Source organism: Mytilus galloprovincialis, chromosome 9 (genome assembly GCF_965363235.1).
Source record: "Mytilus galloprovincialis chromosome 9, xbMytGall1.hap1.1, whole genome shotgun sequence".
Taxonomy (NCBI): Eukaryota; Metazoa; Mollusca; class Bivalvia; order Mytilida; family Mytilidae; genus Mytilus; species Mytilus galloprovincialis.
The window spans coordinates 23,117,120-23,142,024 of NC_134846.1; the positions used below are offsets into that span (position 1 = coordinate 23,117,120).

A 24,905-nucleotide genomic window follows, 5' to 3' on the forward strand; every position below is an offset into this window, starting at 1 on the left:
TGATGATAACTAGAAGCCAATAGTTTAATGACAAGCAAAAAAAAACAACATCAAAAAAAAATTTCTTTACATTTTGAAAAAGTTGAATATTAAAATAGAAAATTGATATTTCTATGATGTCCGCCATTTAAGATATACCGGAATTAAGGTTTTTAAAGAGATATGTCTTGTATATTGTATCCATGAGAAGCACAAAAGAAAGGTTGCTGCACAATGTAATGACAGTAGCAATTCATTAAAACACATTTCAATTACCCTCCCTAAAAATAAGCTTATTCTAGAACTATATCCGCTATGTTGGATTTTACCGGAAGTATGTTTTTTTGAAGACATCTTATCTATATCATATATCCAAAAGTAGTATAAAACAAAGGTTGGTACCAAATATTATGTTAGTAGAATGTTAATAACACCTTTTCACATACTAGCCTTCGATACAGTGGCTTATTTAGGTATGATTTCCGCCATTTTGGATTTTACCGGAAGTGAGACATTTTTTTCAAATGCCTCCCTATCTGAAATAAAAGAGTAATAATTGAAGAAGGTCTATGCCAAATTTCATGCTTGTAGCAGGATGTGCACAATTCGTCTGAAATATGCTTGTAGCCGCCGGACTATCAGTTGTTTTCGCCCGATATTAATATTAAATTATGTGCATTTATTTTTCTCGATAGGTGATTTAACATTAAATTTTATAACAGTTACCTTTTTAAATGTGTCATATAAAATAAATAAGTGCATTTTCATAAAATGTGCTCTCTCATGAATTATTACAAATCGATTGAACCCTTTATCCATTATCGAACACGTGGTTAGATAACAGACAAAATACGGATAAGATCAATTAATATTACAGGTGACACGCCTGAAAATTCATATGTGCACGTAAAACTAAAATTGAAGGTAAATATATAATTATCTATCATTATTTAAAAGAGTTTTACATATATCTTGTTAGTACGAAAAAAGGTGCTACTTTAATCTTTACTTTGCTTAGCTTATGCTTATTGTAATCAACAACATTGTCAATTGCTTCCGGTTTGTGTCGGTTATCAACAATGTTATGAACAAACATTCCGATTAGTTTAATCTTTATAGATTGTTCCTGATCAAACACTTGTCATTCTATCTTTTGTCTTAGAACAACTGAATAGTACTTCAAAATTTCCGATGTAGCACAGATTGACACAAAACCTTTATTTGTAACCAATTATTTTTCTCCTCTTAAAAACTAGTATGATTCCATAGTTATATAGAATTCACATTCAAGCAAATTTGTATGTATCAAAATTATTATAGTTCCTTAATATTTTCAGAAGATGTGGAATATTTCAAATTGAACTTATTATGATGGAATAAAAAGCATTTACAGTATTGAAACATTAAATTACCACAATTCCATTCGGGGTTGTATATTTGATTCGTACGTTTTTTAACATCCATGATATTTTAGAAAACTATTGGATATTTGAATGTTTTAAAAACATAATCATGTTTTGTCCTGAATCAAAACATACTTTACCAAAACATTATTACACACAGGCAATTTTGCTGACGTGAATTTCACACGAGTCTCGTATGAAATTCACTAGAAATTCATCTCAATCGATCTTATACGCGAAACTCGCGTGGAAATATCCATGTGAATTGACTCGGCATTCACATAAATACTCGGCATTTACATGAATCTTGAATGACATTTTCTTGATTTTGATTAAACTTTAAAATCTAGACATTATTCAAAAAGCTATATTTTGATAATTCACGTAAAAATGATTCACGTGATTTTCAAATGAGATTCAAATGTGTACCTGGATTCCAATGAGTGAAATTTCCCTATGTACTGTGCATTGTGTTTTGCAATTTCTGTTATTCTTTTTATGTTTAATGTAATCCTAATGTTTAGTTGTTACATAATTTTGTTGTTATATAAAATTATTCATCAAGAATTAATTGAGTAAACGTTGTGAATGTTGTCCAACTGTGTTGTACATTGTTTTGCCGGTGTGATTGTTTTTGTTTGTATTTCTCCCTTGCTGGCTGGTAGGTTTGATGCTTATTTACTTGATTATTGGTAGGTTTGATGCTTAGTTAATACAAAAACTTATCTATCCCCCAAGTGAAATGAAGATATGAAATATATTCACTAAAACTACATCCTGAACGTTTTAAAAATCCCGTTTATCGAGTCGACTTCTGTCTAAAAGTATAGATAATCAGCGCTTACAATAGTCTTCTTGTACGGATACATAGTTACGTTACACATGTAATTGATGCTTTGGTAATATGTTGCTTATAAAAAAGAAGATGTGGTATGATTACCAATGAGACAACTATCCACAAAAGACCAAAATGACTCAGACATTAACAACTATAGGTCACCGTACGGCCTTCAACAATGACCAAAGACCATACCCCATAGTCAGCTATAAAAGGCCCCGATAAGACAATGTAAAACAATTAAAACGAGAAAACTAACGGCCTTAGTATTTTTACGCTATTTTACATTATAATAACTGTTCATTAACCAGCTAGATAGTCATTGGTCATAGTTACATGTATATTAAAAAACGCACCTATTTGAAGTACTATTGATTGGTTGGTGTTTGCTTTACTAAAAAAAAGTGTTGTCATAAAGTTATATGTAAAATATACTGTTACAAAATGTAATAACCTCTTTGGTGATTTATTGTATAGTAAGATATCTAAATCATTACAAATCTATGTAATATAATGAGTATCCTTAGTGTGTGACAGTCTTAGTTTTATTGTATAGAGAATATAAAAGTACATACGGGTACTTGGATACAGTGGAATGTATCGATGTTATGACATACTTGATAAAATTTAAGGTTAAAATTTTATAAATCAAGAATAAGGTAGAACCAAGGATTTGTATAGTCTTACTATACAAATCCTTTGTAGAACATATAATAATTATTAGGTAAAAGAAAGGTATAGATGTAAGGAAATCAAATATGTTATAAATGGTGTTTTTTTTCAAGTTGTATTTTTGTCGTATAACACATTGAAACTTGGTACCGTTCGGAGTTTATTCTTGAAAAAAAGTCCTCTTGTTCTCAAAGAAAATTACTCAATATGGGTATATAAATACCATACAGGCCACGTTTTAAAAGCAAAGACCAATAATATCTGTTTTCTTAATTGTGTTGGTTAAGCCCCTAAGGTTGACGAGACTTGAATATCCCTTTTTAGGAACTACTGGCAACATCAACTAACACACACTAGTTTATACGAGTATGCTTGGTTAAAAATCTGGAATACCTGAAAATAAACTCTTCTTTTCAAAATCTATAAATTATAGCATCTGTCCAATGGACAATGCAACGTCTCATTCGTGTGGATCAAGATAAATTAATCCTAAAGTACACCTCATACCCTTATAAGGTCTTGAATGTGGGAACTTTAATATTCACATACAAATGCATTTGTTCTTTCTCATATTGATTATGTTAACTAAATATTTTGTAATTTTTTTTTTTATATGTTTATTTGCCCTTGTATTTTCAAATGTTTTTTTTTTAATGCGAACCACTATTTCTGGTGTCATTGTCAATAATCGGTTTACAAATATGCATGTAGATAAACGTCCGGAAAGTCACACAACTATAAATAATTATACATGAAGTATTTTACTAAAGTACGTGTGAAACTACTACAATGAATATTTAGAACCTTCTTTATTTGTCAATAAACAACTTAATATCTCGACCTTTAGTACCCGGTCTTATAGTATCGACCATTTATTGTTTTAAAAATACAAGGCACAGTAGTTTAGTCGAGGCTCCTGAATGTCATTTTTATAACACACTTAAAGAAATTTATAGAATTGTAATGTTATAAATCCGAATGCGAACAAATATGAAGTGAATTTACGTAACCAAAGTAGATTTTAAAATGTGTAACCTTTTCATATGTAAATGTGACTGTCCTAGTTAAGCCAGATACTCTAGCTATTAACGATTATCTTCAGTCATCACAAAGAGATAGATTTTCTCACTTGAGCCCGTACGGCGAATGTGAGAAAAGCAATCGTGTTGATGTAATCAATGATAATCTGTTTATCGCTATTTTACCATATACGACGTTTTTAACTTCATTGACAACGGACTAGCGCCCTTAGTTTCTAGCGATAGATCAATAATTAAAATCATTCTCTGTGGTGAGAAGGGGATTATCTATAAATTTTGTAAAATAGCGATGATATATGTGTTCTAACACTATAAATAGTATTGTTGTATACTAATCAAGTTGATTGCAGAATTTTCGTGCCACTCACAACTTCTCTACTAAACAAGATTATTGTCTATTGTCAAAGCCAGTTCGTTAGTTAACCTTTAAACACTTTCTTTCCGAAAAACATCTCATCGTCCTTTAATCGTATATTGTTATCATTATAGATTATGGTTTTATATATTTTATAATACACTGAGACACAAGTTCATGGACTGAACAATTATTATTTAATTTTAGTTAAGTTAAATTTTCAAATTTTGAAATGATCATAATTCTGTTGCTTGGATGGCGGTTTATTTTTAGCTCATCTGGCCCAAAGGGCCGAGTGAGCTTTTCCCATCACTTGACGTCCGTCGTCCGTTAACTTTTACAAAAATCTTCTCCTCTGAAACTACTAGGCTAGATGTATTCAAACTTGGTCACAATTATCCCTGGGATATCTAGTTTAAAAAATGTGTCCGATGACGTTGCCCAGAGCGTTGCCCGCCAATCAAGATGACGGACATAGCTAAAATGAGAACATAATGGTAAAATGCAGTGTTTAGCTTATATCTCTGAAATCAAAGCATTTAGAGCAAATCTGACGGAGTAATGTTAATCAGGGTGAGATCTATCTGCACTTAAATTTTCAGATGCATCAGACAACCTGTTGTTTGGTTGCTGCCCTTGAACTGGTAATTTTTAGGAAATTTTGCCGGGTTTTTTGTTGTTATTATCTTGAATATCATTATAGAAAGAAATACTGTAAACAGATATAATGTATAGCAAAGTAAGGTCTACTTATATTTCAACATGACCAAAATGGTCAATTGATCCCTTAAGGAGTTATTGCCATTTATATAGATATAGGAAGATGTGGTGTGAGTGCCAATGAGACAACTTTCCATCCAAACAACAATATAAAAATATAGTCCATTTCTAACAATTTTCAAAAATTTTGTAAATTAGAAAAAAAATATTTTCCTCTGAAGCTACTGGGCCAGGTTTAGTATAGATAGAGATCATTTTAAGCAGCTAGAATGTTCAGTAAAGTAGGACCTACAAACACATTACCATCACCAAAACACAATTTTGTCATGAATCCATACTTGTCCTTTGTATATTATGCACATAGACCAAGGTGAGCAACACAGGCTCTTTATGGACCGGTCAAAATTTATCGTCACATAGGACCGGTCTAAAAAAGAAAAACATTTAATAAAAGTTACAACCCTATCGCTTTCTGACTGAAAAAAAAATGATGTCCTATGCCAACTTAGTAATAAAAAAGTTGGTGTCCTATCCTACTTTTCCAATGTATTGTAAATAAAAGTATACTTAATAGAGGCATTTAACATATGTTGTCTTTATAATATGATCAAAAGCAACAGTTTCATGTTTTATTTTGTTGATTCACATACAATTACAGGCATGGCATTATCATAAATTATACTATGAATATAGCATTGAAAAAAAAACAAAGACATTGCAAAATGCAATCAAACCACAAATAGGTGTTTGTTAAACTGAAAAGTTAATGAAGCTGCATGTATCTTATATAGAATTTTATCAATACCTTTAAATATTAATTATAAAAAACAAGCTCCAGGAGAAACATGAAACTCAATAGCATTTGGTTGAACTCTCTATATATATTTTAACCTGAAGACTCATAGGTTGCCTTGGAATGTGTTTTTTATTAGGAATGGTAATAATTGCTTTAACATTTTCCCACTTACAGAAAAGGTACCTGATGTGACCCCCGAATTTTTGCTCCTTTGTTGGATGATGTAATGTACATGATGTATGTTTGTTGCACTTCACCATATAAGTGAAATTAAATTTTACAGCAAAACAACAAAAAACTAAATGACATTGGATTCAGTAAGCTTGATATATATCTAAGATAGCTGCATAGTTTGATGAAAATCTAAGTTGAATTTAAAAAGTTATAAAAAAAATTAAAGTGTACTATCTCTATTTTGTTCGAACTGCAAATTCTAGCTTTTTTGACCTAGATTAATTTAATTCTTGAATTTGACAGCAATACAACAAAAAACAAAATGACCTGGGATTTAGTAAGCTTAATATATATCTAAGATAGCTGCTTAGTTTGATGAAAATCCAAGTTGATTTGAAAAAGTTATTAAAAAAATTAAAGTGTACTATCTCTATTTTTTCCGAATTGCAAATCCTAGCTTTTTTTACCAAGATTACTTTAATTCTTAAATTTTATAACAATACAACAAAAAACTAAATGAAATGGGATTTAGTAAGCTTGATATATATCTAAGATAGCTGCATAGTTTGATGAAAATCCAAGTTGATTTGAAAAAGTTATAAAAAAAATTAAAGATGCCTTTCTGAATTTTTATATAATAATTTTTATTTTTACATATTGTATATTATACTTGTTATTTCAAGTTTTGTTATAAATGTATTAAAAATTATTTCAAAGTAATCGTTTGAAAAAAAACTTGTGTCCTATGGATATTATCTGTGAAAAAAGTGATGTCCCAACAAAAGCAATTCCGGAAAAAAGTATCTGTCCTACTGCACTTTGCAACGGTCCTATGTGTAGATAAATTTTGACCGGTCCCTTACAGCCTCTAGTTTAAAGTAGCTTCTTATATTGGTAGGACAATGTGTTTCCGATGATTTAATTCATCGGTAAGCGATTAATCACCGGTACGAATATTTCATAATTAAATGGAGATTAATTACGGACAGTGATGAGAAAACAGCAACCTAACAACACAATCATATCTACATAATTACATTGATGTACGTTTCATTATAATACTTTATTCTGATTGGCTAACTGCACATCACGTGTTATTCCTTAAGCAATAGCATTACTCAATAAAACTTATCATTCATGATAACACGTGGTCCCACAATAAAGTGCACAGGTGAATTAAATAAAAAAAATAATATATAGTCGTGTTTTCATGATCATAGCTAAAGAAATGTAATTATACGTATTGAATGCTTCTTTTTTGTAACTTCACAGGGTTGTAAAAGCGTTTACCGTGCGCACATTTCTAGAATGAACCGCTTCCGCGCTTTATACAAAATCTACTTCGGTCAACGCTTTTACACCCCAATGGAATTACAAAAAGAAGCATTCAATTCTGAAAATACACGAAAATTAAAAGTTTGACAATGGTTTATTATTTGTCTGTCTTTGCAGACCATGTACAACAATGTATAAGCATGCTCATTCATGTCTGTTTAGTTTTATTTTCTGTTAAAAAGCAACCTTTTATAGCCATTTTTGTTTTTGAATGTGTTTTTTTTTTAATTTAAACGCAGATCTGATATACTATCTTAACAATAATCAATAATAGTTTCATTTATAGGGACATGGAAGTTGTTTTGAAGTTGGGAATCGTGTTAACATTGCTAATATCATTATCCCAAAAAGGTGAGTAATTCTCCCTACCAATTTAAAAGCAATTTTTTGCTGAGCACTCATTTACAGCAACTCCTTCTATAGTCAATAACTATTGGGAGGGGGATAAATAAAGGCAACAGTAGTATACCGCTGTTCAAAATTCATAAATCGATAGAGAAAAAACAAATCCGGGTTACAAACTAAAACTAAGGGAAACGTATCAAATATAAGAGAGCTACGACACAACACCGAAACGTAACACACACAGAAACTAAATATAATGTAATAATGGCCATTTTCCTGACTTGGTACAGGGCATTTTATGAAAAAATGGTGGGTTGAACCTGGTTTTGTGGCATTCCAAACCTCCCGCTTTAATGGCAGTGTTAATAATTATAACAATAAAATGACAACATAACACGACTGGATTATTGTAACGTTGGTAGTCTATATATATTAACTAAGAGACAAGCCATGTGTACTGATTAACATACTTTAATATAATGCTAGAGCTAAGTAATCAACACAAATACATAAAACAAAACGACGCGACCTTATCTGCTTTGTCCATCAACACAACACGTGCGTGAACTCTGAACTGTATAGATATTTATGAATGAATGGAAGTTACAATATTACAATTATGTCGTTATAAGCCATCCGCTAAGGTGCCATCATTTAGATGAAAAAAAATGTATTCGATATATTATATACTTTTTGATTGACGTTATATATGTTATATGAATAGCATGGTAACTCGGTCGATTTTTTTGTAAGTTTTTTTTTGCTCTTTATAAATTCTTCAAAAGGGGTTTATTCCTTTGCTTCCCGAACTTTTTGTGTCAATAGAAGCAGATGATGGTTACCCTAGAATGATTCTTTCGTTTATAGCATTGAATACCACCTAAATAGTATGTTGTAAAAGAATATTGACTGTTCTTACGTTCTTCTATCCGTCATTTAATATGAGTCATTTTGAAGGTTATTGTTTGTTAGGCTGAGCAGGATGTATAAATATTAAGCAGAAATAGGACATAGACCCTTGTCCCAGTTCACAAATGTTTAAACGTTTTTCATGCACTTAAATAGATATAGAAAGATGTGGTGTGAGTGCCAATGAGACAATTCTCCATCCAAATAACAATTTTAAAAAAGTAAACCATTATAGGTCAATGCATAAAGACTACATCATGTACATATAAGGAATTTTTTTTCAAGACAAAATGTATTTTCTTACATGTATATTATTTCTGATAATCTTCTAAAAGCAGTCAAAACCCTGCCGTTCATCTCGGTAAATCCTTTTTAGCTCACCTGGCCCACTACTGGGCCAAATTTAACCAAACTTGGCCACAATCATCATTGGGGTATCTAGTTTAAAAAATGTGTCCGGTGACCCGGTCAACCAACCAAGATGGCCACTAGGGCTAAAAATAGAACATAGGGGTAAAATGCGGTTTTTGGCTTTTAACTAAAAAAACAAAGCATTTACAGCAGATCGGACATGGGGGTTAAATCGTTCATCAGGTCAAGATCTATCTGCCCTGAAATTTTCAGATGAATCGGACAACCCGTTGTTTGGTTGCTGCCCCTGAATTGGAAATTTTATGGAAATTTTACTGTTTTTGGTTATTATCTTGAATATTATTATAGATAGAGATAACCTGTAAAAGGCAAACATGTTCAGCAAAGTAAGATTTACAAATAAGTTAATATGACCGAAATGGTCAGTTGACCCCTTTAGGAGTTATTGCCCTTTATAGTCAATTTTAACCATTTTTTTTAAATCTTAGTAATCTTTTACAAAAATCTTCTCTGAAACTACTGGGCCAAATTAATCCAAACTTGTACACAATCATCATTGGGGTATCTAGTTTAAAAATGTGTCCGATGACCCGGCCATTTAACCAAGATGGCCGCCACAGCTAAAAATAGAACATAGGGGTAAAATGCAGTTTTTGGCTTATAACTCAAAAACCAAAGCATTTAGAACAAATCTGAAGAGGGTAAAATTGTTTATTAGGTCAAGATCTATCTGGCCGTAAATTTTCAGATGAATCGGACAACCCGTTGTTGGGTTGCTGCCCGTAAATTGGTAATTTTAAGGACATTTTGCTGTTTTTGGTTATTATCTTGAATACTATTATAGATAGAGATAACCTGTAAAAAGCAAAAATGTTCAGCAAAGTAAGACTTACAAATAAGTCAACATGACTGAAATGGTCAGTTGACCCCCTAAGGAGTTAATACCCTTTATAGTCAGTTTTTAACAATTTTCATTGGGCCAAGTTCATTATAGATATAGATAATTGTAAGCAGCAAGAATGTTCAGTAAAGTAAGATGTACAAACACATCACCATCACCAAAACACAATTTTGTCATGAATCCATCTGTTTCTTTTGTTTAATATTCACATATACCAAGGTGAGCGACACATGCTCTTTAGAGCCTCTAGTTTATAAACCTTACTGGATTCATTTTTGATTTTTTTGGTCCTAAATATGCATGCACTGTTTGCCACTGGATATTTAGCCTACCACATCCAATCATTCAAATGATGATTTTACCACTGAATAGCAACTTCTAGGCGATTTCGAGTACCAGTACCAAGTGTTTGAGGGCTTGTGTGATCTACTTAACAAAGTCATCTGTGTACGTTTGTTTACATTTTAAAAGTGTTATTGACATACATGTATCTGATTTTGTGACTATTGATTAAAAACTGTTGCTGCTAATGAACTTTTGCTTTTAGGTGCCGAAATTACTGTTGGTGACCTTGATAATAAATCAAAACAGATCTAGAATAAGAAGCATCTGTATAATATAATCGTTTTCGTAACAGTGTGGAAGAGACCATCTATTGGCGCGCTGAGGTTATCAATTGACTGGGTCAGATTAAGTGAACGTTCGTCTGTAACGCTGACTTATCACACAATTTATTTGTTATAGGCATTAATAACATTAGTTGAAATGAATTATTACATTGGTTGAAATCCTGGTTATCTGCATAGCGATATTATAAACTATCAGCTGCTCCACACAATATGAAGCCTTGTGAATGCGTTCGCAACGCTCAATCGAAAAAAGGTTCATATTGCTACCTTTTTTTTTACGATATCAGTATGCAAACAACCTGATATTAGGTATATATCACGGTTTTGTGAAGTCAAAACGACGTTTACTCGGATATATATTAGCGACGTCACAATGATTGAACCCACGTTTATAAAATTTACACGAACTTCATCTTCTGGTTTGCTGGTGAAACAAAGAAAAACACATGTTTCTATCATGCAAATTACACAAATAAATCTATTATAAGATTTTTATCACATTTAAACTGTAAAATATCAGCTGATCGACACATTATCAACAGGTTTTGAACTCGTTCGCTGCACTCACTTAACAAAAAGTTGTATATTGTGATACAATACCAATACGCACATAACATGATAAACAGATACCTAATATTTTGCCTCCAAGGATATAATTATTAATATTGATATTACAAATACTTACAGGATAGATGGTTTACTCTGTTGAAATAAATTTTTGTAGGATTGTCGCAGACACAACCACCACGGTTTGACAAATCTCCTTCTCTTTTGTCATTTTATGAGGGATGTTCAAGTAAGTGATTTATTTGTTAAACTCATCATAGACACATGTTCACCAGAATTGAAATTTCGCACGACTACAAAATACCTATCAATAACGCTCGAATCAAATAGCTTTAAAAGGCCAAATACAGAAACGGAGTTGAAAACCACAAATACAGCTAAGGTAATAAATATTATATATCCTTGGGTATAAAATCCTTAGTATTTTGAATATTCGCGCAGTTTCGTAAACAGTCAATTCCTAATTTTGACAATATGAATGATAATAACAGGACAATGAACACTTCTTTTATTTTACAGAATACTTTCCATGTCGCATTATGTCACAACCTTTTAAAGTAAATTGCAACTAGTGCTAGTGTTTCTACAGTCTATAAAACTTTCATCTCAGAATAATCAAAATGTATGCATTCCAAATAGTCAATAATGCTAAAATTTTATCACGCACACTATTTTATAAATATGTCAAACGAAGAAGAGAAGAAAACAACATGCGACTCAAGTTCATACGTCTAAAAGAAATCATTGGGTCAAACTGTTCAAATCTATAAATTTGATTTTTATACTTGTCTAATTTTAAAAATCTGTCGATACAATTTAAATAAAAGTGGCCAGTTGCAAGATACTTTGGTCATACATAAATGGTTCAATATATTTTAGATAGAACTCTGGCCAATATAACCGCTCGGGGTTTTAATGGAGTTATTACGATATCTGCTAATGACGATGCTACACGTGCTAAAGTAACCATTGTAGACGCAGGGCAAACCGCCACTGGTGGTAGTTACAGTACAACGGTACAAATTAAACAGAAGGCATGTATGGACAAAGAGGTAAATGTTCATTAAGATTAACAAAAGAAAACCAAATGTCCAGAATCCTGGTGTTTGAAGCTGTACGACTCAATATTAAATAAAATACTTCACCACATACATATTAAGTTATAATAATAAAAAATATACCAAGATTAGTGACAGGGCAAAACGTTTGTGATGGGAAAATCGGGGTGTAAACGGTATGACTGATGAGTGTTTATAACTTTTTACTGAAAATCTTCATGTAAATCTGATCTATATTAATAAAGGCAAATATCGATTTCATTGAGCTGCATTTCCTCTAAAACCGTACAAAGACAGGAATATTTGTGATATGACGTATAAATGGTTTGTTTTGTACTAAATTTGTCTTTGAAACTATCCTTTGTCCACAGAAAACGCCAATTTTTGAGAAAATAACCAAACTCGGTGACCATTATCAATCTAAATCAGATACACTTTCACGCATGCTCATTCAAACCTATTGCATACAAAACCCTGTATTTGAACACTTGCACAAATGTACCGCGATTTCATGGGCATCTTGTAGTATCACGGTATCAATAATTCAATAGGTTCAGTTCTGCTATTTTTATACATCATCAATCATTGTACATTAATCATCCCCATATATACGGATGTACACAACGTTCTTTCCTCCTGGCAATAAAAGAACACCGTATAACATTAATGTACTGCAAGAATCTGATATTTTGTAATTATATTAAGGACAAACATATCAATTTAAAAATGTTATTGTAATTGTAAAAATGTATCATCCTTGTACAAAATATCTGAAATAGTTCAATTATCAGAATGATCATGTTTAAGGTTTTCAACATGTATTCCAATCTAAATCTGTAAGATATTTTGTTTGAAGAAAGTAAGATTACATTAACATTTTCAATGGATATATTTGTCTTTGAATTAATTCATTTCATTTAAATTGATACAGCAATTATAATACAGTGACACCATGTAACACGTTTTTTGTTGTTCCACAACTTTAAAATAAACTGGTTTAGAAAAAGAGACAGTTCTACGTTTTAATCTATATTTCAAATACTTCATATATTTGAAAAAAAAAATAATATTACAATCATTATGCAAGGATTTGCCAATATTTAATCTTCAGATTACATATTATATGTTACACTTGAAGAATTATGTATTTTTTTGTTGTTGTTGTTATTTATTTTTTTTTTATGGGAAGATTTAAAATTGAATTGTGGATTTTCATTTTTTGGTTTAATCTATAGTGATATGATATGCTTCCTAATCTAATGAAACATTTCTAAAACAGTCCTTGCCTAATAGAGTCATAACTACTGCATATAAGATATAATCACTGGTATCTGCATAAAGGGTTAAAGAAGGTTTTGATTAAATGTGTAATCCAGACTTTGTTAAACGTCACCATTGTCTGAGCAGAAAGTTGATGTACCAGGGATATGTCAATTGCAATGAACGTAATTTTTCTAAAAAAAAAATGTCAATCGGAAGGTACATACCATGACCCTTTTGATAAATATTCCGACTGAACTACACAAATAATAGATGATGGTCTTGAATTGTAGATTCTGACATTGTTAATCATCCTAATTCCGTGTTAAAGTATTGTTCTATTTGTGTTAAGTCTGTTTTTATTGATATCCATTTCACGTGACTTTGTACATCCCGCCATTGTTTTATTGATTTATGATTATTCTCGTATTCGATTTTGTCTTTCATTTTTGAAAATGTGCTTTGTCTATATGCCAATTTGTGACTTTTTCATACGTATTACGTGGCTCTGTACTTATGTATTCCGTTATTGTGCAATTATAAAACATGTATTCTTGTCTTTCATTTTAGCTCACCTGGACCAAAGGGCCAAGTGAGCTTTTCTCATCACTTTGCGTTCGACGTCCGTCGTCCGGCGTCCGTCGTCGTCGTTAACTTTTACAAAAATCGTCTCCTCTGAAACTACGGAGCCAATTTTAACCAAACTTAGCCACAATCATCATTGGGGTATCTAGTTTTGAAAATGTGTCCGGTGACCCGGCCAACCAACCAAGATGGCCGCCATGGCTAAAATTAGAATATATGGGTAAAATGCAGTTTTTGGCTTATAACTCAAAAACCAAAAGAACGTTCAAGATGGCCACCAGCCGGGGACTTAGTTTAACATTAGACATACAAATGTCTTCTTTTAGAGAACCACTGAATGGAATGAAACCAAACATAGATTAAATGTTTCTTATGAGGTGCTGACCTTGTAGCCGATGCATCGTTCAAGATTGCCACCAGCGGGGATTTTAGTTTTACTTAAGACCCTATGAGAAATGCATACAAGTGTCTTGTTTTGAAGAACCACAGAATGGAATGCAATATTTAACCAAATTTAAAAATATTTAAGTATCTGTTAAGATTTTTATCTTTTTTTATATGATTTCAAAAACCCATGTAGAGTTAGGTGAGCGACACAGGCTCTTGAGAGCCTCTAGTAATGTTTCTTTGTTACATACATATTATGGCTCTGTACTTCTACATCCCGTCGTTCTTGAGAGCCTCTGGTTTATTGTGCTATAGAAAATTTGCGTATTCTTGTCTTTAACATGTGCTTACTAGTATATGTTTTGTTTATGTGCCATTATAAGCTTCCTTATTAATTTTTTGTCTCTTTTTATCGTGATTAGAACTAAAACACAATTTTAACTGTTGTGCATTTTTTTAAAGTAGAATGTTTAGTAAGACCCCTTTTTGGCCCCAAAATATAGCAGGTTTACAAAATTGTGAAAATGTAATCTTTTAGCTATTTACTGGAAAGTAGAAGGCTTCTGCTACATACATATGGCCTGTTTTTACAATACAGTGCACATATATCGGGTACTAGCATCATTAAGTCATGCGAAATTACTGACATCTTCACAATTTTCGCATTTTAGTTAAATTTTAGACGGTTTCCGTCTTAAATGAAAGTGGTCGCATTCGTGTTCATTCATAATATTGAAATGTAAGTTGTATTTGATGATATTACATACCATATAAAGGTTGAGGATGAACACGGATTCGGCCACTTTCATTTTTGACAAAAACCATCTGAAAAGTGACGTTTTTTGCATATTTGATAGATTTTCATATTTAAGCTTGAATCGGAGCATTTTAGATGAATAAATCAGTTAAAATCTTTCACATTATCTAATTGAATCAATTGAAATAGACACTTGTAAGTGTTTAAAAAATGTCCAAAATCTTTCGTTTGATGAACCTGAAATTTGAGGCCAAAATCGGCCATTACCGGACCTACTTTTTTTTTTTACCTTTTATGTCAGTTTGTTTTTTTAACCCATCGTTGTCAATATAATAGAATTTGATGCAACTATCATACAAGTGAAAGGTTTAATAATTTAGGATCCTGTTTATCGTTACTTACCTAAGATAGGTCCTAAGAATTTCTTAGGATGTGAATTAGGATAAAGTAAGGAGCGCCTTACGACACGTCTCAGCATACGAATCGAAGATATTTAGGATTATCATAGTTAGGATTTCCTAACCGCTGTCCTAAATATTGGCGTAAAATAAATAGCAAATTACAAATGAAAAAAATAAAAAAAAGAAAATCCGATTTTTATCATTGCAGAACTACAGACTCTTCTGGATTTAGTGGAAAATAATTAAAATTTAGTAAACTGTCAAGTACGCGAGAATCCCCTTATTTATGAAAATACCATATAAGATATATATCCTAATGCTAGGACCATCATAAGACCATCGTGAGACAATTAAGTAGGTTCCATAAAGTTGTGAAAATTCCTAGGATTATCCCCAGTTAGGACATGTTTGATACAACCACATAGGACTAAGTTATGTCCTAAGTTGGTCTTAGGACACGTCCTAATCATAAAAAAGTTTCGATAAACAGGTCCAATTGTTTTATCTATCATTTTCTACAGAGTAAAGTCAGGAGTATAACAGTTGTAATCCATTCGTTGTGTGTGTTTGAGAGTTTCATTTTACCAATTTATTATAGACTTTCTCTTCTGAGTTCAGTATTTTTGTGATTTTACATTTTATACCATCTTAGACCATACAGACCTCTTTTCATAAAATAAACTACACAAAATCTTTGCATAATTTGTTTTCCTTTGTTTTGATTTCAGACAGAACCTACATGGTATTTACAGTTATTGGCTACGGATACTTCAGGTTTACAGGTATGCTTTTTATTATACTTAGAACTTTGAAGAGACATTGTTTAGTATTTTCGCCATTTCATTTTTGTGTAAATAAGTCATTTGTATTCATACATTCTCGTAAGATTCGAAAAACGTCATTCCATTCTTCAAATTTCATCCCTTTTACAATTTTATCAAAAAAAGATTTCGAAAATGAACTTTTAAAGTACAACGGATAAATTCACGCGGCACCCGAGTAACTATTATTATTCATGCGTGATATCTTTCTTTTTTTCTTAAGACTTGCCTTATATCAAAATCGGCACAACCTAAACAATAAGGTGATGTATCTGCTCTATCAATGAATTATATCTTCTTTCACATTGAAATAAATTGGAATAACATTGAACATTCAGTTTCTATGGGTGACACTGTTTCAAATCATCCATCTATATCTTCCACTAGCATATAGGTATATAATATAATGTGAGTATGTATGTGGAATATTTTTAGTTCAACTCATCAAAAGTTTGTGGTCCTTCAAAGGAGAGGCGAAAGATACCAAAGAGATAGTTAAGACTGCAAATATTTTAACAACAATAAAAATAAATACATATAAGAAGGCATATTTAGTGTTAACTGATTGTGACCCTAGTTAGAGCAAATTTTAAAGAAAACCAACCTCCACCTAAGCTGTATTTGGCAAAACTTTTAGGATTTTTTCATCCCCATAGCTCTTCAACTTCGTACTCAATTGGACTTTTAAACTATTTCTATACGAGCGTTACTGATGAGTCTTTTGTAGAAGAAACGCGCTTCTTGCGCAAGTAATAAATTTCAATTTAAGTTTATCTATTATCAATTGCTATGTACACATATTTGTTATGTAATTGAATTTCAGACCTTCGAAGCCTTGCAAATCTATGTTCTAGATGTAAACGACGAAAAACCTTCATTTTCATCAAAACTATTCCAGAAAACTGTACTTGAGGTATGATGTATGCTTGACTTTATATACCTCTACATGGAGTTATTTTTTTCAAACCGATAGGTCATTCATTCGAAGATTCAACCCGGACGATACCATGTTTCAACGAAATACGCTTCATGGCATAAAACAATGACATTGATAAAATGCAAGCTATAATGTCCTCCAACATTTAAAACATTTGATACTAGTAGTTTGTTGTTATAAATTGGGGAATTTATTGTCTAAAATTTATCTTTGAAATGGTTAACAAAAAAAATCGTCATTGTTGCAGAAAGTATTTTTTTTTATGCATGATATAGGTCAGATAATGGATATTATAAGATTTGTCTTGTAGAACACACCTTGGGGTGTCAGGATTAACCAAAGAAAGACCTTCCTGCCACCCCTCGGTGAGTCTACGACCAGAAAAACTTTAAAACATGCATTATCTGATAGCAATTCACCATTTCGACATGAACCTTACTGAAAAGGAGAACATAAAAGAGATCATACGAACGTTGTTTATTTACAGGCTTGTATTGTATTTCCTGGAATAGATGACAATGTAAATTGTTTAGTAAAGAAATAATATACGACAGCCGTAAATGTGTTTTTATTTAACCATGCGTTTCGCATTTATATTTGATTATTTTACCATGAGCGTTAACAAGGGGTTGAATACGTATATAAATGCCCAAACCATGATGAACCCTCTTGCTGCAAGTAACTTTTCTAGGTTGCATTTTATGTGGCAGAAAATACGACAGCTCGACGTTTGTGACGTCAAATGCCCAAAGATGACGTCATTGTCGTTATCGATATATGATTTGACGCCATGATGACCGCTACATTTGGGAACCTATGGAGACAAATATAAGTCTTTTTAAACTATGGTCCTTTATTTGAAAATGATACATTGTACAGCAATAAGCTTGCATATATAAAATCATAGACATATGTGTTCCTCCGGCGGTAAGAGTTAAATAATAAAGGGCTGCGCTTTAGCGCATGATACGCCCGTTGCTCTTTTAACATGTCTTTTATGCTTTAAATGAATTTATATGATCAACTAGAAATATGTATACAAATCAAAAGGGATGTTACATAAATATATTCACCAAAGTTTCATAAAATCCCCCTTTTTTAAGTATAAAAATTTATTACTGAAGAAAACGTAAAATCTAAAATTTATAAAAATGGAAAGGGAGCTTATGTCAATAGATATAAACAATTTATCAAAGTTGCATAAAATTATGTGAAAGTGTTAGTTATTGTCCCAAAATTGGAAAATCCCTCCTTTTTTAAGCATAAAAATTCATAACACGGAAATTTAAAATCTGAAATTTATAAAGATTGAAAGGGAGCTTACATCAATAGATATAAACAATTTACCAAAGTTTCATGGACATTGGTGAAAGCTTTTTTGAGTTATTGTCCGAAGTGTTGAAAATCCCCCTTTTTTTATGAATATAGCCCCATAAATCCAAAACTTAAAATCTGAAATTTATAAAAATTGAAAGGGAGCTTACATCAATAGATATAAACAATTCACCAAAGTTTTATGGACATTTGTGAAAGTCTTTTTGAGTTATTGTCCGAAGTGTTGAAAATCCCTTTTTTATGAATAAAGCCCCATAAATCCAAAACTTAAAATCTGAAATTTATAAAAATTGAAAGGGAACTTATATCAATAGATATAAACAATTCACCAAAGTTTCATGGACATTGGTGAAAGCCTTTTTGAGTTATTGTCCGAAGTGTTGAAAATCCTCCCTTTTTATGAATAAAGCCCCATAAATCCAAAACTTAAAATCTGAAATTTAAAAAAAACGAAAGGGAGCTTACGTCAATAGATATAAACAATTCACTTAAGTTTCATGGAAATTGGTGAAAGTGTTTTTGAGTTATTGTCCGAAGTGTTGACGACGGACGGACGGACGGACGGACGGACAGACGGACGGACAACGGTATACCATAATACGTCCCGTCTAAAAGACCGGCGTATAAAAACAAATCTACGCGTACGGCTGCAATGAATTGTTTCGATTCTAATAGGACAAATTCGTTAATTGTGTTAACCGTAAAAGCCGTTTACACGCGATACTACTTTGGCAGTTTCGTTTTATCCCAATATAATAATATAAGTAATATTATATAATTATCAAATATGTTTTTTTAAATCGCATTTTTCACCCATGTGTATATATGTAATTTTATTGCATCCTGAGGCGTACAGGATGCTTTTAAACGCCCGGTGTATAAATTTGTTTGTTTTATTTGGTTTTTTTTATTTCGGAAACATACATGATATGACAGGATACTTTGTTTCGTTGCCACACAAAGACAATACCATCATTTCGCGGATTTTCGTTTTATGAAACAACGAAACATAAATGGAAATGGACTGATTTGTTTATTTCGCATATGAATTGAAATAACTATATTGTATCTGAATCTTTGCCTATGTAAGCTGCTGGTTTTGATCTCGTAAATTGAGAATAACTAAAAGTAAGTAGGGCGTAACGCGGAACAGCATGTTTTGTGTATTTTAGAGCCTGAGCTAATAAAAGTAGATATACTGTGATTATACTGGTTGATGGTAAAAGGTATTTATATTAGAATAATATTGAATATCGGCATTCATATTTACTTCCACTATGTTGTGTTTGAAACTTTTACTTTGAAACTCATACTACATAATTTAAAATGAGTTAATAACTGCATTTGTCTACAAGACTTTGTAATAACCTTGTGTTGGGAACTACTATTCGCCTTTGGTTTTCATCAGGCATGATATTATGTAGTGTAGCGAAAGAGTCAATTTCGCGCAAGAAAACAAGTCCATTTTCATGGGGATATCCCCCGAATTTCCTACACGGAGCTAATTTTTCCATGATAGTTGTATGTACTATTCTAGGTATACTTGTATGTTCTAATCTAGGCGTACTTGTAGTGTAACATGCACTTGTGTTATAAGTCAAATTATTTTGATGCAGTCTGTTAACCAAACTTATTTGTGGTGTTAAAATTGGCATAGAACGATCTAATTTGTTGGTTTGAGAGGGCCTAGTCGGGGCTAATAAATGTAAACTTTGATCTAATTCTTGGTTTTGAGAAGGCCTAGTCGGTGCCAATGAATATGAACTTAAAAGTGAATCGTCGGTAAATTCGTCGTCCGTTTCAACTAATGAATGTAAACGTAAAGTAGACTCGCGATCGTTCATATCATTTAAATTGCTATGTTTCGGCGCCGACATCAACGAAGAAAAAAAACAACACTGTAATGAGATAAATCTCACGTACAGATAAAAAAAATTAAATGTGCATGTTAAATAATACGCCTGTAATGAGATGAATCTCACGTACAGAGAAACAAATTAAATGTGCATGTTAAATAATACGCCTGTAATGAGATGAATCTCACGTACAGAAAACTGGAATTTATGTGATTAAACATAAGGCAACTTGAAGAAAATCATAATCTGCATACAAAATACAATTTAAACACACAAAGTTTATTATTTATTAAATAGTAACATACTAGACAATGAGATCAATCTCGCGTATCTGAATCACGAAAACTGGAAATGTAGAAACTTATTGACAGTCAGCATGGTCAGCAGGCAGACGCAAAGAGATTCTAATAACCCATAACCTGGCTAATTCTGGTATAGGATGAATTCCATCGATATAAAGTGCGTAATTTAAATTATGTGATGCTTGGGAACGCTCTCTATGTTTTCTGTTCCGTTCCAAGTCAAGACCAAATAATGGAGAGTTTTTATGAAAAAGTGTATTTAACTGTGAAATATATTTATTCACTTCTGTAATTTGATGTTCAAGTTTTTTATCCTGTGTTCGAAATTTTTCTGGAGAAGCGTGGTCGTGGCGCTCGTTCCACAAGTAGATGGAATAATATGGGATTTCGAGAAATACCAGTGAAATTGTAGGATAATCTTGCAAATATTTATATATCTGTTTATATGTTTGACACACGTGTCGTACGGTCGTGAAATCCTCCGATCTTAAATCAATAAATTTTCCCTTTTTCTCTGTGAGATCACAGGTCCCGAGCCAAATGTAGAGTGTAATGTGGTTAGAGTCAAGTTCTTGAATTTTGGTTGCTAGATTGTCTTTAAGCCACTTATATTGTTCTTCAACACCCACACCACGCCTACACCAAAAATAAAGTTTATTCTCGGGGTGTCTTTGTTAATCAACGACCTCCTGTAGATATATCCCCTTGCTGTCAGAGAGTATAACAGGAATTTTCCCTAAATTTCCCAAGGAATTCAACCTTGGTTCGAGGTTCCGAATTTGCTTGCTCACCTTCGATAAACTCATAGGGAAATTGTAAAGAACATTTAATATATTGTCAATAAATGAAAATGTTATTTCTAATAATTCGGACACACATACAAAAATATTGTCAATGAAAAACTGTCTATTTTCAGTGTATCGGGCACAGAAAAAAAATTTGAAGACCCACGTGGTTTTCCCACTTCAGTGAAAATTATGGGGAAAAAATGTCAGTTCACATGGTTTCAGTTCAGTTTTACACAAATAAAGTCCTTTGAAATTATATTTAGGGCCCTCCGCCATGTAATAACCTTGTGTGGGGATACGAGAGGCAAAATATTAGGAGCTCATAAAATTACATCCTTTAATGGCGCTTGCAAAACGAAAAAGAGACAGTACCTGTGATTACGATTAAATTGTTGAATAATAATATTTTTAAATAAAGGATATTGATTATCCTTAAGAATAATAATTTGTAATTTACATAATAAACAAAAATGAAATATTCTGAATTAATGTAAACATGTCATGTAGAATGCATACAACTGAACAAACATACGGATTTAATTATTTTTTTCCTATTGAATAAACTATGTTTTCGTCCTTTCTGTTAATCCTGTACACAAAAATGAACTAATATCTTATAAACATTTTCTTTGTAGAACGCAAAGATATCTACAGAGGTGATACATGTTACAGCTACAGATCCTGACAACGGTGTAGGCGGAGTGGTAATATATTCAATTGTAGTAAGTTGTTATTCGTTATTAATTTGGTTTTTTACCTTCTTGAGTAAATGAAACTGCCCCAAGAAACGTAGATATACACAAAGGTTCATAAATAAAAGGCAGCAGAAGGTTACTGAGGTTCAAATATGTTATTCAATCAAATATTACAAGTCAAGGTAAAAACAAAAACAAAGGGAACCGCTGGGGATTGACAGAGCATTGTTCGTCGAACTGGATAAGCGTAAAATCGTTGTTTCATATTCACTGCACATGTCTATATGTTTTATTGTCCGTTCCATGGATACAATGCACAAAAAAAGTTTTAACTGCTATAAAAATTAAGACTAAGGAGATGTGGCATGATTGACAATGAGACAATCATTGCACCAAAGTTCAAAGGAACTGGATGTAAGGAATTATAGCACCAATTGCAAAGGAAATAAATGTAAGGAATTGAAGCTAAACTTTCCCGAAATATTACTCAAATGTAAAAGAAAATGCAGATTCGGGTTTTTAAAGTTTACCTTTTTTATAGGTTTTAATCGCGTTTGATATCATGCATAAAAGTTTTGCTGTGCATGTCTTCTTGGTTAAAATAAAAACAATCCTGAATAGCATTCGTTTGCCAAGCACATGTTAATGATTAAAAGAATGAGACTAAATTAGAAAGTGAGAAAATATCGTGTGATTGAACGAAAGGGTCAAATTTATTTTGCAACAGATTATAACAAAAGTCGGCACTTAGTTTTGAAAATGACAATTTAAGTATAAAATATCTGCAAAGGTATTAACAATTTGAAGTATAAGTTTAAAGTGGTGAGTTAAAATATCGATTTTTGAAATTTTGGATGAACAAACGATTTTTTACGCGCGTCTGGCGAACTATTTACACCACTTGGTCGATGCCACTGCTGGTGGACGTTTCGTCCCGGAGGGTATCACCAGCCCAGTAGTCAACACTTAATCGCTTACGTGTTGACATGAATATCAATAACGTGGTGATTTATAAATTTCCTGTTTAAAAAACTTTAAATTTTTCGAAATAACTAAGGATATTCTTATACCAGGCATAGATTACCTTAGCCGTATTTGGCACAACATTTTGGAATTTTGGATCCTCAATGCTCTTTAACTTTGTACTTGTTTGGCTTCATAAATATTTTGATATGAGCGTCACTGATGAGTCTTGTGTAGACGGAACGGAACGCCCGTCTAGCGTACTAAATTATAATCCTGGTACCTTTGATAACTATTTTAAAGAACAAAAGTTTCAAAAAAAAAAACAAATCGGATTGGTTTCTTTTTTAAGGCATATGATCAACGGTTTTGATAAGAAAATAACACTCTGTAAATATGTAGAAGACCAAGTGGGCAATTATGTACCTTGGTACAGTGTATTAGAGTTCATTATATATTGAAAATACACTGCATTGTATCGTTTCATTTGTTGACTATTATAGATTAACTTATTGAATATATTAATTTAAAAATTAAAGATTATATTAACAAGTGACGATTCTTAAATGCTTATAACTTCTTTATGTCAAAATATTTCAAAATTATCAAAAAATAAAAACTATTAGTACCCCAAGCTAATAAATAAACTACTAGTAAGTATACAAGTTCTCGTATGCTTCTTGTAAACATTTTTTTTTTATAGGATCGAAAATTGTTCATTTTATGGTTCACTAGGGAAACAGGATCTGATACCCTTCTAAATCACCTTATATTATTGGTTCGTGTTAATCAGTCTTTTTTGTTTTCCATGTAGAGTTTTATGGACTTGTATGTCTTTTATATAAAATTGAGAATGGAAATGGGGAATGTGTCAAAGATACAACAACCCAACCATAGAAAAAACAACAGCAGAAGGTCACTAACAGGTCTTCAATGTAGCGAGAAATTCCCGCACCCGGAGGCGTCCTTCAGCTGGCCCCTAAACAAATATATACTAGTTCAGTGATAATGAACGCCATACTTAAATCCAAATTGTACACAAGAAACTAAAATTAAAATAATACAAGACTAACAAAGGCCAGAGGCTCCTGACTTGGGACAGGCGAAAAATGCGGCGGGTTAAACATGTTTATGAGATCTCAACCCACCCCCTATACCTCTAGCCAATGTAGAAAAGTAAACGCATAACAAAACGCACATTAAAATTCAGTTCAAGAGAAGTTCGAGTTTGATGTCAGAAGATGTAACCAAAGAAAATAAACAATAATACATTAATAACAACAGACTACTAGCAGTTAACTGACATGCCAGCTCCAGACTTCAATTAAACTGATTGAGAGATTATGATTTATATGTATGTTCCGGATCATATGAGTATTTGGACCATACACGTATGGTCATGACCATATGTGTATACTCATATGGTCCGACCATACGCGTATGGTCGGACCATATGAGTATGATACTCGTTTGGTTATTAAGGGGCCAGACCATATGAGTATTTGGACCATATAGGTATTTTTTTTCAAATTACATTCAATTATACAAAAACTTTATCTAAAAAAACAGTGATGGTTACTTGACAATTTATAAATATTATAATCCAAAACTACGTAAAAATTAAATATTGATGCCATAGTCAGTTTTCATCGCTAGTTACATTCTTGCATGTAGACTTTTGGTGACATTCACTTGCACACGGAATCATAGCTTTTTTGCATTTGC

At 32.0% G+C, this 24,905-nt stretch overlaps 1 protein-coding gene across 1 annotated transcript in view; it reads left to right on the plus strand.

Moving 5' to 3' along the window:
• The first annotated feature begins 808 nt into the window (after nt 1–808).
• Nucleotides 809–24,905, plus strand: part of LOC143046520 (cadherin-23-like) — a 50,033-nt gene continuing 25,936 nt past the window's right edge. Inside the window, exons 1-7 of the mRNA XM_076219675.1 lie at nt 809–903; nt 7,599–7,663; nt 11,193–11,264; nt 11,915–12,087; nt 16,212–16,265; nt 17,128–17,217; nt 22,158–22,244. Of these exons, the coding sequence (XP_076075790.1) occupies nt 7,603–7,663; nt 11,193–11,264; nt 11,915–12,087; nt 16,212–16,265; nt 17,128–17,217; nt 22,158–22,244 (537 nt within the window). The 5' untranslated portion in view covers nt 809–903; nt 7,599–7,602. The remainder of the gene's footprint in view (nt 904–7,598; nt 7,664–11,192; nt 11,265–11,914; nt 12,088–16,211; nt 16,266–17,127; nt 17,218–22,157; nt 22,245–24,905) is intronic.